This window comes from Crocuta crocuta, unplaced genomic scaffold (assembly GCF_008692635.1).
Source record: "Crocuta crocuta isolate KB4526 unplaced genomic scaffold, BGI_CrCroc_1.0 scaffold429, whole genome shotgun sequence".
Lineage (NCBI taxonomy): Eukaryota > Metazoa > Chordata > Mammalia > Carnivora > Hyaenidae > Crocuta > Crocuta crocuta.
The window spans coordinates 1924244-1941856 of record NW_027527381.1 but is presented as its reverse complement, the minus strand read 5'-3'; the positions used below and the strand labels follow the sequence as shown (position 1 = coordinate 1941856).

Genomic DNA, 17613 nt, shown 5'->3' with positions numbered 1-17613 from the left:
ACATGTTGTCATGAAATATTCTTCTTTTCATTTTTTTCCACAATTTAAAAATGTGAAAAACCACTCTTAGCTTATGGACCATACAAAAATAGGTGGTAGGTTGGATTTAGCCTGTGAGCCATAGTTTGTCACCCCCGTCCTAATCTTTTTTTCTGGCTTCTCCCAGAGGTTGCCATTATCCTGAACTGTGGATTTATCATTACTATGGATTTTTTAAAATATTTTTTCCACTTATGTGTATGTACCTATACAATGTATTATTCTTTTTTTTTTGAGCATTATAAAAATTGTACTATATATAGACTGACTTGTTTTTTTCATTTAACATTATTTTTCTAAAATTCATTCAGTAGTTGAGTATAACTGTATAATAGTCCACTGTGTGTATATACCACAATTATTCTCCTGACAGTAGATATTTATTTAGTTTGCTTTGATTTCTGCCTTGAACATTCTTGTACATGTTTCCTGGTACACCTATGTAAGAATTTTTCTTGGTTATCCATTTTCTTCTGTTGAATAACTTAGAAAAACTTCTGAATTATTTCCCTTGAGAAATGCTACTTTCTTATTAACTGATCTTAAATCATTCTGTATTTATTTATACTAATGGAAAACTGCCTTAAAAATGTTCAGTTAAGTGTTAAGCATTTCATTTATTCATTCATTCATTTATTTAATATGATACAAACATACATTGACTAGAGTATACTAAGTTTTGTGCCAGCAAGAAAATGTATGATAAGCAATAAAGTAGATAAATAGTTAAACCAACAATTTAATAATAACAGCAGCTGTTTATTGACAGCTTACTATGCCAGGCATTATGTTAACTCTTTTATATGCATTACCTCTGTATTAGTCTACTAGGGCTGCTGTAACAAAATGCCATAAACTAAGTGGCTTAAACAACAGAAATTTATTATCTCACAGTACTGGAGAGTAAAAGTCCAAGACCCACATGTCTACAGAGTAGTTTCCTTCTGAGGACTGTTAGAATCATTCATGTGTCTTCCCTATCTGCTGGTGGTTGGCTGGCAGTCTTTAGCATTCCTTGACATTAGAACCATCACCCTAATCTCTCTGCTTTTGTTTCACATAGTTTTCTCTCTGTATGTGCATCTGCTCCAAATTCCCTTTTTATAAGGACATCAGTTATATTGGATTAGGGCCCACTCAAACAGTCTCATTTTAACTTGATGAAGATACTATTTCCAAGTAAGTTCAAATTCTGGGGTAGTACGCATTAGGACTTAAGCATACAGATTTTGGAAGAACAAAGTTCAACCTGTAACAGTCTCTTTTAAACTTTACAACAGCCCCAGGTAACTCTTTCAAACCTTACTGATACTAATCCCATCACAGTGTATATTGCATTATAAAAACCCTAGATATTGAAAAGTAACTTATGCACAGTTCTAGAACAAGTTGGCATAAACTCACCTTTCCTGGCTCCTCCCCTCTGAATATAGTTAAATATTCTGGAAACTAGTTAACATACAATTATAGTAGAATTCTATATGCTGGAAAGAAGATGAACTAACTAGGGACTTCAGGACTTAGGAATAACAATGTGGTATATGGTTCCCTGGAGTTTTTTTTTTTTTTTAAGTTTGTTTATTTTGAGAGAGAGAGAGAGAGCACGTGTGCAGAAGTAGAGAGGGAGAGAGAGAAACCCAGGAACCATGAGATCATGACCTGAGCCAAAATCAAGAGTCAGACACTTACCCAAAGAATCCACCCCGGCAATCCTCCCTGGTGTTTCTTTCTATTTCCCATATATTGTGGGCTCGGTGTTGGCCATGCCTGCATCCCAGATTCACTATAGATGAAAAAAAGCAAAAACAGAAACCAAAAGCTTGATCTCACTTGCCAAATTAATGGAAAAAGAGGAATATTAGCAGGATTCTGTTGTAAGCTGTGGGCAGCAATGAAGTTTCAGGCTGCCCTAATCTCATTTCACAACTAGAGCGTTGGCAAGTAACTTGGAGAGCATCTTGAGCCATCATTGACAACAAAGCCTTAGACCATCCCAGTTCTACTCAACATCTAGGGCACTAGCAGGTGATTCTATCTGACCACAGCAGTAGTAGCCATGAAGCCCTGTGCCTCCATACCTCCATCTAGTGATGTAGGAAGACTCAGACCCAGTGTCATCTGCCTCCCACCCTCAGGAAATTTTCCAGTAACAGCAGATGGATCAGGGAGACAACTTCCATCATCACAAGATAGCACCAGGAGGGATTGAGCAGGAGCGCCATCAGCATAAGAACAGTGAAGCAGATTAGAATAATATTACAAGGATTCAGAAAAGCAAACTGTCATCAGAACTAAAGGCCACGAAAGTAGGCTCGAACCTAAAAGCTAATCCTAAATGGGCCTACTGCCTGCTAAAATTGAAGACATTAAGAGTCTTCTAATATAATAATAAAATATTCAGGACATAATAAAAAAATCACTTGTCTTACCAAGAACCAGGAAAACCACAACCTGAATGAGTAAGGCCACTGAGCTGCCACTAGTATCAAGATGAATTACATACTGGAATTCTCAGAGAGAGATTTTTTTTTTTTTTTTTACAACTAGTTTATTGTCAAGTTGGTTTCCATATAACACCCAGTGCTCATCCCCACATCTCCAGACAGAGATTTTAAAGCTCCTTCAAACAAATGCTTCAATGAGATAAAACTGTTTTGAGTGAATAAAAAAAGGAAACTCTCAGTGAAGAAATATAAATCATAACCAAATAGAAATTCTATAATTGGAAAATATAACCAAAATTTAAAATTCACTGGATAGATTCAGTGATAGTGTGGAGATGACAGAAGATGGGATTACTGAACTTGAAGAAGATCAACTTAATTTACTCAATCTGAACAACAGAGAGAGAAAAGACTGAAAAAAGTATTTCAGTCTTAAGTATCTGTGGAACAATAAGAAAGGACTTAATATTTGTATCATTGGAGTCCAAAGGACAAGAGAAAGAGCGTGATTTTGAAAAAAGTATTTGAAGAAATAATAGCTGAAAACTTTCTACGTTTGGCAAAGGACATAACCTACGGATGTAAGAAGCTGAGCTAGGATGAACAAAGAAATCTTCACCAATCAATATTATTAAATTTCTGAAATTAAAAGACAAAACAAGTCTTTAAATATACAGAGAGAAATGACATATTACCTATAAAGCAGCACCATATTGAATGACATCAGATCTTTCATCTGAAGCCATGGAGTATAGGAGGAAATGACATAACATTTTTCAAGTGCTAAAGGAAAAGAATTCTCAATCTGGAATCCTTTATCATTCCTTCAGGAATGAAGGGGAAATAAAGGTATTCTTAAAGTAAACTAAAAGAATTTGTTGTTAACAGAGCAAATAAGGTTGCTTGGGACAAAGAGAGAGATAAAGAGAGATCTTACATGATAAAAAGATCAGTTCAATAACTTATTTCAGGAACAACTGGGTGGCTCAGTCAGTTAACTCACCAACTCTTGATTTTGATTCAGGTCATGATCTCACAGTCTGTGAGTTTGAGTCCCATGTTGGGCTCCATACTGACAGTGTGGAGCCTGCTTGGGATTCTCTCCCCCCCACCCCCTCTTTCTCTCTCTCTCTCTTTTTGCCCTTACCTTGCTCGTATATATGAGTACTCCCTTTCTCTCTCTCTCAAAAAAAAAAATATGTACTATATATTAAATATATAACATATTAAATATTTCATTTATATATATTTGCAGTAGATTTTGCACTATATATATACATTTATATATAAATTTATATATACATATAAATNTAAATTGTTTTTGAAATCCTAAATGACTGTACACCAAACCGTGGAGTTTCAAAATATATAAAGCAGAAACTAACAGCTAAGAGGGTAAATTCACAAGTATAGTTAGGGACTTTAGCACCCTGTTCTCAGTGATTGATAGAACTGCTAGGCAGATATTAGCAATGATATAAAATAAACACCATCACAACCCATCAAGTTCTCATTTACACATATAAAGCATTCTACCCAACAATAGCACAATACACATTTTTCTTTCAAGTGGAAATGAGTTAACATGCGATGATACATTCACCAAGACTATATGCTGGCTCATAAAACAAACGTTATATTCAGAAGACTCAGAATTATAGAGTATAATTTTTGAACATCATGGAATCTAGTTAAACTAGAAATCTATAATAGAAAGATGACAAGAAAATCTACAAACAATTGAAAATTAAAACACTTCTAACTAAGATGGGGTCAAATAGGAAATATAAAAGGAAACTTAAAAATACATGGAACCAGGGGCACCTGGGAGGTTAAGTTGGTTAAGCATCTGATTCTGCCTCAGGTCATGCTCTGAAGGTTTTGTGAATTTGAGCCCCATGTTGTTTAGACTGCTTGGGATCCTTTCTTTCTCTGCCCCTCCCCACTCATGTTCACTTGTGATCTCCCTCTGTCTTTCCAAATAAATAAACATACTTAAAAAAATACATATAACTGAATGAAAATAGACATACAACATATTAAAATTTGTGAGATGCAGCTAACGCACATATATTTATATTTGTTTGTATAAAGTAAATTTATAGCACCAGAGCCTTATAAAGTGGAAAAGAAGAAAGGTGTCAAATCTGCACTCCAAGNCATGTGCTCCTATGCCTCAGCATTTCTGTATCCCTCGGGTAAATTCCTAGCATGCACTCCAAGTTCCTATCTCGATGCTAAAAAAAAAAAAAAAAAGAAAGAAAGAAAGAAAAGCAAAATAGACCCAAAGCAAGCAGAATGAGGAAAATCATTAAGTTAATAAAATGAAAAACTAGTTCTTAGAAAATAATGAATGAAATTGATAATCTCTAGATTGACAAGAATAATAACACAAATCACAAGTATCAGGAATGAAACAAGGAATATCACTACAGATCTTATAGTGAGTAAAAAGATAATAATAAGTAACTTAACACTCATAAATTCAACAACTTAGGAGAAATAGACTAAGTCTTTAAAAACTACAAACTACCAAATTGGTATAGATATCCTTAATAGCCCTATAACTTTTAAAAATTGAATTTGTGATTTAAAAGCTGTCAAAAAAATCTCTAGGCCTGGATTGTTTTGTTGGAGAATTTTACCAAACATTCAAAGAATTAACATCAATTTGATACAATGATACCATCTCTTTTAGTAAATAATACCAGAAGGAACATTTCCTAACTCATTTTGAGACCTGTATTACCGTGATACCCAAGCTAGACAAAGCACAAAAGAACAGAAGTACAGACTAATATATATCATGAACCTAGATGGAAAACAAAATTTAGGAAATCTGATCCAACCAACTGGAATTCAGTCCTGTTTCAATATTAGAAAATCAGTGTGATCTACCGTATCAGTAGGTTAAAGAAGAAAAATCATATAATCATATCAATTGATGCAGAAAGTCTTTTGACAAGTTTCAACATGCATGATAAGAAATGTCTGTGTACTAGAAATAGAGAACATCCTCAGCTCCAAAAAATTTACATCTAACTTCATATAGAGAGAAGAGTAAATACTCTCCCTCTATAGTTGGAAAAAAGGGAAGGATGTTTGCTCTCACCAGTCTACTCAACAGAGTACTAGAAGTTCTAGTTACTGCAGTAAGCCAAGAAAAAGGAATAAAAGGTGTACAGATTTGAAAAGAAGGAAGGAATAAAATGATTGCTATTATCAGTTAACATGATTAATTTGCTTAGAAAATCCCAAGGACTCTACAAAAACCCTCCTTGAACTAAAAGAAATAAGTTCATTATAGTTAACAGGATACAAGAATCAACACGTAAAAATCAACTTAATTTTTTCCAAAGATTATTTATTGAGAGAGCAGGGGAAGGGCAGGGAGAGAGAATACTAAACAGGCTCAGCACTGTCAGTGTGGAGCCCAGTGCAGGCTTTGATCCCACAAACTGTGAGATTGTGACCTGAGCTGAAACCAAGAGTCAGATGCTCAACTGACTGAGCCACCCAGGTGCCCCTCAACTGAAGTTTTTTAAAGTTTATTTGTTTTGAGAGAGAAAGAGATCACAAGCAGGGTAGGGGAAGAGAGAGGGAGAGAGAACCCCAAGCAGGCTCCATGCCTTCAGTGTAGAGCCCAACGTGGGGCTTGAAATCCCAAACTGAGATCATGCCCTGAGCCCAGATCAAGATGATGCTTAACGAACTGAGCCATCCAGGTGCCCCTGAATTTCTGTAAATTGACAGTGAACAAGTGGAAAACGATACCAAAAAAATATAATACCATTTACAATTGTTCCCTAAAAATGAAAAAATTAATAAAATATTCAGGCTTTATGTGTTTAAAATGACAAAATATTGATGAAATTAAAGGAGACCTAAATACTTGGAGAATCATACCATGTTGATGAATTGGAAGACTCAGTGTAGTAAAAATGGCAAGTTGTTCTAAATTGATCTATGTTTAGTGCAATTCCTAGCAAAATCTCAGGAATATTTTTTTATAGATATAGACAGACTTGTTCTAAAACGTATATGGAAAGGGGTGCCTGGGTGCCTCAGTCAGTTAAGTGTCTGATTTCTGCTCAGGTCATGATCTCCCAGCTCGTGAGTTTGATCCCTGTGTCAGGCGCTGTGCTGGCAGCTCAGAACCTGGAGCCTGTTTCAGATTTGTGTCTTCCTCTCTTCTGCCCCTCCACCACCCACATTCTGTCTCTCTCTCCAAAAATAAACAAACAACAAAAAAATTTTTTAATAAAAAATAAAATGTATATGGAAAGAAAATGGTCTTAAAATGGCCAAAATAGTCTTTTGTTTGTTTTCTTTAGGTAATTTCTACACCCAATATGGTGCTTAAATTCATGACTGAGATCAAGAATCACATGCTCTTCTGACTGAGCCAGCCAGGTGCCCCAAAATAGCCAAAACAGTTTAGAAGAAGAATTAAATGGGAAGAATGACTCTTCCATTTACTAAGGCTTACAGGGGTGCCTGGGTGGTTCATTCGGTTGAGCAGCAACTCTTCATAGGTTTACGTCATGATCTAGAGATTCGTGAGTTCAAGCCTCACATTGGGCTCCACACTGCTGGTGCAGATTCTCTCTCTCTGACCCTCCCCTGCTCATGCTCTGTCTCTGCCTCTCTCTCTCTCAAAAATAAATAAACATTAAAAAAAATTTTTTTTTAACTTAGAGCTATGGTAATCAAAACAGTATAGTACTAGTGGAGGGATTCACACATAGATTAATGGAATGGTGTGGAGAACCCACTAATAGACCCATACACATATGCCCAACTGATTCTTGAAAATGAAGCAAAAGCAATTCATGGACGAGGGATTGCCTTTTTAGTATTAGTCCTGGAGAAATTGGACTTCACCCATAGGCAAAAATATGAACCTTGACCTAAACCTCACATCTTATTAAAAGAGATCGTGCACTCTGAGGGAAAACATAAAATTGTAAAGCTTTTAGAAGAAGGAGAAAATTTCAGACCTCAGACTAGACAAAGAATTCTTATACTTAGCATCAAAAGCACAGCCCATAAAAGGAAAACTTGATAAACTGGACTTTGTCAGAATTAAAAACTTTTGTTCTGCAAAACACCTTGTTGAGAGGAAGAAAATACAAATTACAGATTGGGAGAAAATATGTGTAAACCCCATATTCAACAAAGGACTTGTGTCCAGAACACATGAAGAATCACCAAAACTGAACATTAAAAACAGAGAATCCAGTTAGAAAATGGGCAAAAGAGTAGTTAAATATTTCATTGAAGAGGTTAAACACATGGCATATAAACTGTTGAAAGATGGTTCATCGTCATTAGCTATGTGAGAAATGAAAATTAAAACCACATTAATGTATCACTAGACTCCTATCAGAATGACTAAAATTAAAAAGTGATAAAAACCAGGGCGCTTGGGTGGCTCAGTTGGTTGAGCATCTGACTTTGGTTCAGGTCATGATCTCGTGGCTCGTGAGTTTGAGCACTGTGTCCGGCTCTGTACTGACGGCTCAGAGCCTGAAGCCTGCTTCAGATTCTGTCTCCATCTCTCTCTCTCTCTGCACCTCCCCCCCCCGCCTCCGCTCCTGCACTCTTTCTCTCTCTCTCTCTCCTTCTTTCTCTTTCAAATATAAGTAAATATTTTAAAAAGTGATAAAAACTGAATGCTGGTAATGATGTGGAGAAACTGGATCATCCATTGCTAGTAAGACTGTAAAGTGATACAGACACTCTCCAAAATATTTTGGCACTGCCCTTTAAAACAAAAATGCATTTACCATACCAAGAACAAGCAATTCTACTCTTGCATGTATGTCCCAGAGTAAGGAACATATTTTCACTCAGAAACTTGTACGTGAATATTCATAGCAACTTCAACTCCTAATAGCCCAAAACTTGAAACTACCCAAACATCCTTCAGTGGGTGATTGAATGAACAAACTATGATATATCCATACAATGGAATACTACTTAGCAGTAAAATGGAACAAACCATTGATTTATGCACCCAACACCTTGAATGGACTGCAAGAACATAGCACTGAGTAAAAACAGTGAATCTCAAGCAGATAACATATTATATGATTCTAATATGTACATTTTGTTTGTAATAGTTGATGAATCTTAGGTATGGGAATAGTAATTGTGGCTGTGAAGTGTCATAGTAATGGTACAACTGAGTACCTTGATTATGGTGGCAGTTACATAAAGCTATATGTATAATGAAATTACACTGATACAGATACACAATTATACATGTATAACTACTGAAATCAGTTTCCTGGCTTTGATAGTGTATAGTTACACAAGATGATAAAATGGGGAGAGGCTGGATAAAAGGTCCATGAAAACTCCCTGTACATTTTGCTTTTCTGTGAATCTATAATATTTCAAAGTAAAATGTTTTAAAAAAAATAGCCTCAAAGTAACTCAGGTTTTTTAACTTAAAGTTCTTAAATACCATAAAAGGAAAATAGAGTCTATAGCAGTACTCAGTTCTCCTCCCCCACTCGTAACTCTGTTGATATTTCATCAGAGTTCACCTCACATCTTTGCCCAGCCCTGCGTATTTGTTTTCCTTCACCTTCCTAGTCTTTTAATTGTATCTCAAAAGTTCAAGTATCTGATAAACTAATGCCAAGATTGCTTTGAAGAGGGGCCTTTTGTTAGACTGGAACAGGAGAAAGAGCACATTCGTATAATCATACTTTTTGTCCTGGTACATCCACAGAGTAGGCAGTATTATTATATCCAAGCTTACAGAAAGTTTAAGTAATTTTGGTGAAGGTCAGCAGTGGTTAAGTGACATTGACAAATATGTGAACTGACAGAATTTGGAGTCTACCATAGTCCATATTCTTAACTGTCATAGTATACTGCCTCTCCACCATTATATCGCATTATAATACACTGATGAGTACTACTGCAGAAAGTATGTATAAAAATGGTATGGCGCATCACACTTAATTGACTGGAAGAGGTATGAGCAAGGCTTTCCATGGATGAGATGTTTGATTTGCATTTTGGAAGATGAGTAGAGTTAGCCATTTTAAAATGACTGAGATTATGGCACAGTCTGCAAACCACAAGTAGTTGTTATGGCTAGAATGTAGGCTTTATGATTAGGCTGTGGCAGAGATGAGAATAGGTACAGCTAGGTTACAAACAGCCTTATCTATCATGCATCAGAATAGAATGTGGATTATATTATGAAGATAATGGGAATCATTGAAAGATTTAGGTGGGCTTTGATGTGAAAGAGACTGTTAAAGAGATTACATTGTAGCGAATAGACTAGGGTATAGAATACAGTGAGAGGTAAATGATAGATTAGAAAGGTCTTGGAAATCCAGAAGTCAGGAGAAAAGAGCATGAGCTAACGCAGAAACTAAAGGGATGATTAGAGAGTTAGGAGGAGGTAGATTGGTAATTTGACAGTCATTTCTTTTTGGCACAGAAGAGAAAGAGGTAACAATAACTCCCACCTCACTGACTTGGGTGGCTGACTGTGATCAGTAACTGAAGTGGGAATATGATCATATAGTAAAAAGAATGATGAGGTCAGGTTTATAAATTGTTTGAAGTAGCTTTGCTACATAAAGAGTGGAGTTGTCTAGATGTCAGCTGAATATATATAGACGTTCAGGAGGAGAGTGCTACAAGATTGATTTAGACTTGGGAATTGGCAACATATGTTACAGCCTGGGAATGAGAAGACAAGAAGGACCAGAGAATGCATCTTGACAAAATATTGACATTAGTGATGAGCCATAGAAGAGAAAATCCTGTGAAAAATAGTGAAGATTGATTGGAAGAACCCAAGAGAGAGTGCTAACATAAATATGAAAGAGAAGAGAGATTTTTTTAAATGTGTGAATTAGAAAACACTATTTGGTGGTATATTATGAATATTATATAGTCAGTTAATAATGCTTTTAAGGATATTCAATATAAGGAGAGACTCAAAGTATTAAAGTTAATTAATATGCTAATTCATATTAAGGTAAAATCAGAGTAACTATAGTAAAATTCCAGTTTTATAAAGATAAGATGCATGAGTATTTGTACATATGCACAGAAAGGAATTTGGAAGGGGATAGCCTTAGACTTTAGATGTTTCAGATGGTAGAATTGTGATTTGTATTTTATAAGTTTTCTACAGTGAACATATATGTTTGTTTGAGAGAAAAATACTTCTGTGGATTCAAACTAATTTCTAGTCAAAATGTTAATTGCAAAGTTTGCTCTAAAGAGCCCATTTGAATTATTAACTAGGAAGTCAGTGGTAACCGTAGAAAATTTTCAGTCATGATGGGGTTGGAAACCAGATTGTAGTGGGTTAGAAAGTAAGTCAGAAAAGAAAATAAGTAGGAAGCAGGAAAATGGAAGTCATGAATGGTCATGTATAAAAAAGTATGCTTTCAACAAGCTGATAAAAAGACATTAGATAGGGAAGTTGGGACACTGACGATTTTTTAAGGAAAAATCTTATAGCATAGTTGTGTGCTGAAGGAAGAAAAAATGGATACTTTGGCAATCTGATACTTTATAATGGATATTAATAATTTCTGATAAGGACATAATTCCATGTTTATGATAAACTATGTTTTAAAATGATGTCAGTTTGTCATTGAATATGATCATTTGCAATATAGTCATAGGATGTGCCTGAGTGTAGAGTTTGAGTTCAGATATTTAATACTGTGTCTGTGTATTTAGTATGTAAACAAATTTGTAGAAATGATTGGGCCTTTATGGAACAAAGCTTTGATTTGGGTTTAGCTAACCTCCAAAGTAGGTTTGAAAACCTGATTACTTAAATGGCTAATAAAAATATACCTGATCTCTGTTTTGAATAATTATGTTTGGGGTTTCATTGCTTCCTTCAATGTTCTCACTGAATGTATTGGTTAAATCGATACAGGAAAATGCCAGGGTTTATCTAAGTTCATCAGCTAGAAATGATCAGTATTTGCCAAAAGAAATAAAGTGGCACCTGGATATTCCTTGGTAAGATGCTGATGTAGCCTTAGTCATTCTTTAAACTTAGTACATTAAATGATGAACAGGGAATCCTGCAAAACCTGGCAGCTATGTATGGAGGCAGGTCCAGCTCTTCGAGAGGAGGGAAGCCAAGAAACAAAGAGGAAGAGGTATGCTTCCCGCATGTTCGCTACCTCCGTCATATAGCCATTTTTGAGTTTATTGCCTTCCTTTCTTGCATGGTTTAAATTCTTAACAATTATTTAAGGATTTTGTAGGTCTAGAGGGACCTGTTAATATAATTTGACTGACCTGCTGTGTCATAATTTTGCCCCATAACTGATATTCAGTATTCTGAGTTCAATTTCTTTTCTTTTGATAAAATTAAAAATTTACAATGTATTTCTTTTCAGATAAGTTGATCTAAATTAAACACTTGAAAGCTAATATTACATTTCCATTAACCAGATTTCAAAACTTTTATTTCTTGTATTCAAATTAACACTTTTCTTTAAATTAAAAAAATTTAGCAATAAAAATGTTGATAGTTTTTTTTTAATTAAAATTTTGTGTGTTTTTTTTCTCTCTTTGTAGGTTTATCTGGCAAGACTGAGACAAATAAGACTGCAGAATTTCAATGAGCGCCAACAGATTAGAGCTAAACTTCGTGGTGAAAAGGCAGGTTGAAAAATAACTTTTTAAAAAGTAATTGAATGATATTATAATGAAGATTAAAAATGCTATGCCACTAACACAAAATTTGATGAAGAGAGCGAAAGTAATAGATCAGAAAACTACATAAGAGACAAAATACACTTTATATATTGGATTTACAATCGATAAGACCATTTGTTCCAGAGGAATTCTGAGAGGAAAACATAGGTAGTGCTAACGACATTTTATATCATTCTGTTTTGTCTTTTTTTCCCCATTCATTGTCCATAAGAGTTGATAGTTGTGGAGCGTTCACTTGCAGCTGTGAGAGAAAATTAGAAGTGTTGAACAATTTACCATTTTATATTTTTAGGTGTTAGTCTGTTCATATTATTTTCTGAGCTCTGCCCTCAATTCAAGGTTCTGTCCTAAATGGTTTATCTACTTACTTTGTAGAAAGAAGCTGATTGTTCTGAAGGACAAGAAGGAAGTGAGGATGCTGACGTGAGGCGTAAAAAAGTTGAAGCACTTAAGGTATAGACTAGAAATAAGCAGATTTTCTTTGAGAAAATTGGAACCTGAGGTAGACAGTTGTGTTAAGTCTTGAATAGTTATTCTCTTGCCTTAATTTTTCATTCCCCTTTATCCCTCACTCTTTGGTTTCTGAAAAATAGTGTCTTCCTCTCCTCCTGTCTTATATTTATGGAGAGCAGTTTGATGAAATCATAACTATATGAAGCTATTGCACATGTAACCTTAAAAATGAAAAATATAATTGCCTATTCCTATGAAGACAAAGAAGTCTATATATAGTAACCATAGTTTAAAACTTTTATATTTGTATTAGAATGTACCTGCATTTATTTTCATTCAACAAACACTTCTTGAACAGCTGCTGTGTGTTGAGCCCTGCTTTAGGTGCTGGGGATATAAAGTGAGCTTATATTTTTACTCCAGAAATCCCCCCCCTCCCCGCCCACTGCCAACTCTTCTTTTTTGGCCAATAAGTATCTTTATAGACTTGATGGAGAGGGGAACCTATGCCCTTATTTCTGGTAATTACTTTTGTTGATTAATTTTATTTCCAGGCCCAAGCAAGTGCACGTGCTGCTGTACTAAAAGAGCAATTAGAACGAAAGAGAAAGGAAGCATATGAGAGAGAAAAGAAAGTATGGGAAGAGCATGTAAGATTTAACTCATATTCTTGTTCCTACTCATGTTAATGTTCTTATATCTCTTACTAGGTGGTATATCACTATTATAATTTGGTAATTCTATTTTTTCCCATTTTTTATTCTCATTCGTTCTCCCTCTCCTGTCCCCTCCCCCTCTCCCTCACTGTGGCACTCTCTCTCTTTCATATTTATGGATGACCAATATGAAAGTTATTTTGGTATTTGATTTGTGGTGAGAACCTAATTTACTTACTCATTTTAGTTTTTATTATTGCCAAGTACCTAATCAAAGACCCAGCATTATTTAATGGCTAAACTTTCCTTCTGCCACTAATTTATAAAGCTACATTTATATATTAATATAAATACCTATATATATTAATTTCTTATATATGCTAGAGAATTAATCTGTAGTATAAATGCATCAGGCTCTCTTCTGCTCCATTACTCTGTCTGCCAGTACCTCATTGTATTAATAATTATGGATTTAGAATATATTTAAATTTCTGATAGAGTTCTTCACTCATTTCCTTTTTACTCTTAAATGTTTTTCTTAGTTACTTGCTGTCTTTTTCCTTACCAGATACATTTTTGGGTAATTTTTGTTCTTTTTTTTATTTTTAAATTCTATTGGAATTTTTATCAATATAACCTTAAGCCTACAAATTAACTTATCCAGGAGTATGTTAAACATCTACATTTACTCATTCTTCTTTTATATCTCTTATACAATTTTGATCATTTTATTTTATTATTTTTTTAATGTTTATTTATTTTTGAGAGACAGGGAGACAGAGCGTGAGTAGGTCAGAGAGAGAGGGAGCCACAGAATTTGAAGCAGGTTCCAGGCTCCGAGCTATCAGCACAGAGCCGACACAGCGCTTGAACTCACGAACCATGAGATTGTGACCTGAGCCGCAGTCGGACGCTTAACCGACTGAGCCACCCAGACGCCCCAATTTTTATCATTTTAAGCTCATACTTGTTATATTTCTTGTAAAGGTTATTTATTGATGGTACATAATTCTAAATTTCTGTTTTAAGAGGGTATTTTTTATCTAAAAGAATATTGCTGATACTTGGAGCAATCACTGGTTTTTGCTATAGAATGAGTTTACCTGTTCTGCCAATTCTCAATTAATTTTCTGGAGTTTTAGTATGCAGCTATATCATTTGCAAGTAGTCATGATATAAATCATAACAATTATTTCTACATTTTATTATTATTATTTTTTAGTGTCTATTTTTGAAAGAGAGACAGAGACAGAGCGTGAGCAAGGGAGGGGCAAAAAGAGAGAAGGAGACACAGAATTCAAAGCAGGCTCCAAGCTCTGAGCTCCAAATGTTGTCATCCTTAGTCTTATGTAGACACATCATGAGATCAATGTGGAATCATGCTCCCTGTTCGAAATGTCCCTAGATATTAACAGGGTCACAGAGTGGTCTGCAAGATACGTTTATTTGACATGAAAAATTTCAAGAACATCAAAGAGAATGAGGATTCCTCTTATGCTGAGAGCCCCTATTTCAAAGCTGCTCCTCTGATAATCTTCCTAGCATTAAGCTAACTCTTCCTAAGCAAAAGGAGCAGAAGTTTCACAGGTAGTAGTGATAATGGTAGTAGAACAGGGAGGGGAGCAGGGGAGCATCTCTGGAAGCATGTTGTTAGGTTCCATATGTTAATAAGTACATTTTACAAATTGTGTCCAACAGTGATTCAGCTCTGAGTGCTACATTCTCATATAATACTTTTATTACTAGGTAGCTGTATAATAGCATAGTTCTGTCCACAGATTACCAACTGGAGCCAGGTTTCTCTACTTCCAGAAGGCTGGTTAGACCTCATATACCCATCCAGCACACTTTCAGTAGCATTCATATAATTAAAATATGGTCCTAGAAAACCCAAAGAGTCTTTGCTCTTTAAATCATGTAAACCAGTATAAATACCTAGTTTTTTCTCTGTATGTATTTTCTCTTTTGATGGTAGATCTGTCTTAGACTGTTCCAAAGTATGTACAAATGACAGCTTTTATGACTCTGTTATTGAGAGAGAATGCCAGTCTCTAGTATCATACAACTTTGTATTTCCTCAGGTTCTTTCAGAAGAATTTTTATGGTGGCAGCATTAAACTGTGGTAGTGAGTCTGACTTTTGAGGTCCAATAGGCAAGCAACCTATTTTCATTTGGAGGAATTGTTTTATTGTTTGCTCTTTCGGTAAGACTGTCAAACAAGGTATTCTGGCTCCTTCTAGCTGAAGATAGGCAGGTCATCAAATGTAGACCAACTGAATTGTCTCCCAGAGCTTGAAGCTTGAACAGAGTATCACAGGATTGAAGTTTATTTAATCCAGTAAGAGAACCTGATGAAATAATAAATTCATTTCTACTACCTAGATCCACACAGCTACTCTGGTTCCTGTTCTTTTTAAAGAGCTTCCCTTTGCTTTTATAATCTTACTTACTGTTCTTTTCTCTCTTCTCCTTTATCCCACCCCCCCACCTCCTTTCCGCCAGAATTAGTTTCAATTGGTTTCAACCAAAGAATCCTGATTCACCTTGTAAAATGCTTAGCATGGTATCTGGTGAATAGTAACACAAATAAATGCACTGGGAAATCTGTGGCTCATGACATTTCAGAATTATATATAGAGGAATTTTCAACGATTGGTTTACTGAGGGCATCCTTGTATAGTGAGAAAAAAAAAAGGAGTCTGGGAATCCAAATACTTGATTTTTAGTCTCAGCTCTGCCAGTGCATTTGCCTTTTTGGGAAACTGACTTAATGTGGGTCTTTATTTCCTTATCTTCTGAATGAAAGTCATGATCTCTAATATTGTTCTGTCTAAATTGGATAGAAAAATAAAGTCTTCATAATCTAAGTACTTAAATTCAGTTTAATCTATAGAAAATGGATTAAAGTTATTTTACCAAGTAATTATTTTAAAAGAAGATCTAATTTAACATAATCTAGATGTAGTATGAGGACTTCATATGTTTGTATTTGTTGACTATTACTCTAATGTTTTATTTATTTTGAGAGAGAGAGTGCAAGCAGGGGAGGGGCAGAGAGAGGGAGAGAGAGAGAAAATCCTAAGCAGGCTCCACGTGGTCTGCACAGAGGTCAGTGTAGGGCACAGTGCAGGGCTCAAACTCACCAACATGAGATCGTGACCTGATCGAAAATTGAGTCAAATGTTTAACTGTCTGAGCCACCCAGGCGTCCCTCATGACTGTTACTGTAACTCAGGAGTGGTTAACATGTTAGTCACAGTTAGAATTAGCATTATTAGCTTCCTGAAATGTTAATTTAGTTTCATTGCATATATATTGATGCATTTTTCTAAAGTAAGACCATATGTCTTTCATTGGATTATCAAAGTATCTTTGATCTAACAAATGGTAAAAATGACTGCCTTCATTATTCTGATTCTTTAGTATGTAAGACCCATTTTATAAAATTTTCTCTTTGACACTATAAAAATTATAGTACAACAAAGGACCTTAATATGAAGAAAAATTTTCATCTGTGCTGATAGGGTTTTTCCCCCCAAATAATACAGTATTGCCTTTTTCAGTTGACTGTATATACTCGGATTGTGAATGAAACATAAGGAAGATAGATTGAGTTTTTTTAAGAGTAGCAATGCATTTAATAATTAAAATAAATGAAAAGCAGAAGTAAGGAAATTCTATCTTGACTTGTTAGTGAATATTTTTGAGTGTGAGGAATTCCTTTTTCATTGTGTTTAACTCTTGTCTATTTCGTTTCTGTTTATGTCTTTGTCCTTGTCTGTGGATCTGCCATACAGTTCTGTATGGCTTCATTAAGGGTGGAGAAATACTTCCTCCCTGTGGCCACACTGGAGTGTTTGTACTCTTAGTCATTCTTATAAATAGAGTATAGCATTAATAGTTCAGAAAAGTTATTCAGATAAAAATACTTCATATTTTTGTTTCTTCAAAGGTAAGGTTTTGAGAACTTAAATGTAAATATGATAAAATTTGTGTATTTTTAAGCTATATAAAATCATATGTGAAACTGCTCTATATTCAAAATATGTATGCAGTCAGGTCTTCTAATATTTTCCTAACATATGCTAAATCCTTAACTCATTCACCATATAGAGATGAAATAGTATTTATATTTATCTGTGTTTCAAGAATAAGTAAACAGTTTCATGTCTTTATAAACCTGACCTCACTATTTGGTAAAATTTTGCATTTTGTCATTTGGTGGCACTGCTGTTTAATTTTTTAGCAAAATCAAACATACAATTGACAGATAAAATAGAAGCAGTTTTAC

At 34.9% G+C, this 17613-nt stretch overlaps 1 protein-coding gene across 9 annotated transcripts in view; it reads left to right on the top strand.

The window, feature by feature from the left end:
• NEK1 (NIMA related kinase 1) overlaps nucleotides 1–17613 on the top strand; it is a 221576-nt gene that overhangs the window by 114771 nt on the left and 89192 nt on the right. For 7 of the 9 annotated variants that reach the window (XM_077772766.1, XM_077773160.1, XM_077772902.1 and 4 more), the window contains 4 exons: nucleotides 11564–11647; nucleotides 12072–12155; nucleotides 12588–12665; nucleotides 13220–13315. In XM_077772766.1, coding sequence (XP_077628892.1) covers nucleotides 11564–11647; nucleotides 12072–12155; nucleotides 12588–12665; nucleotides 13220–13315 — 342 coding nt within the window. The remainder of the gene's footprint in view (nucleotides 1–11563; nucleotides 11648–12071; nucleotides 12156–12587; nucleotides 12666–13219; nucleotides 13316–17613) is intronic. The other 2 variants (XM_077773048.1, XM_077772966.1) reach the window with 1 other exon arrangement.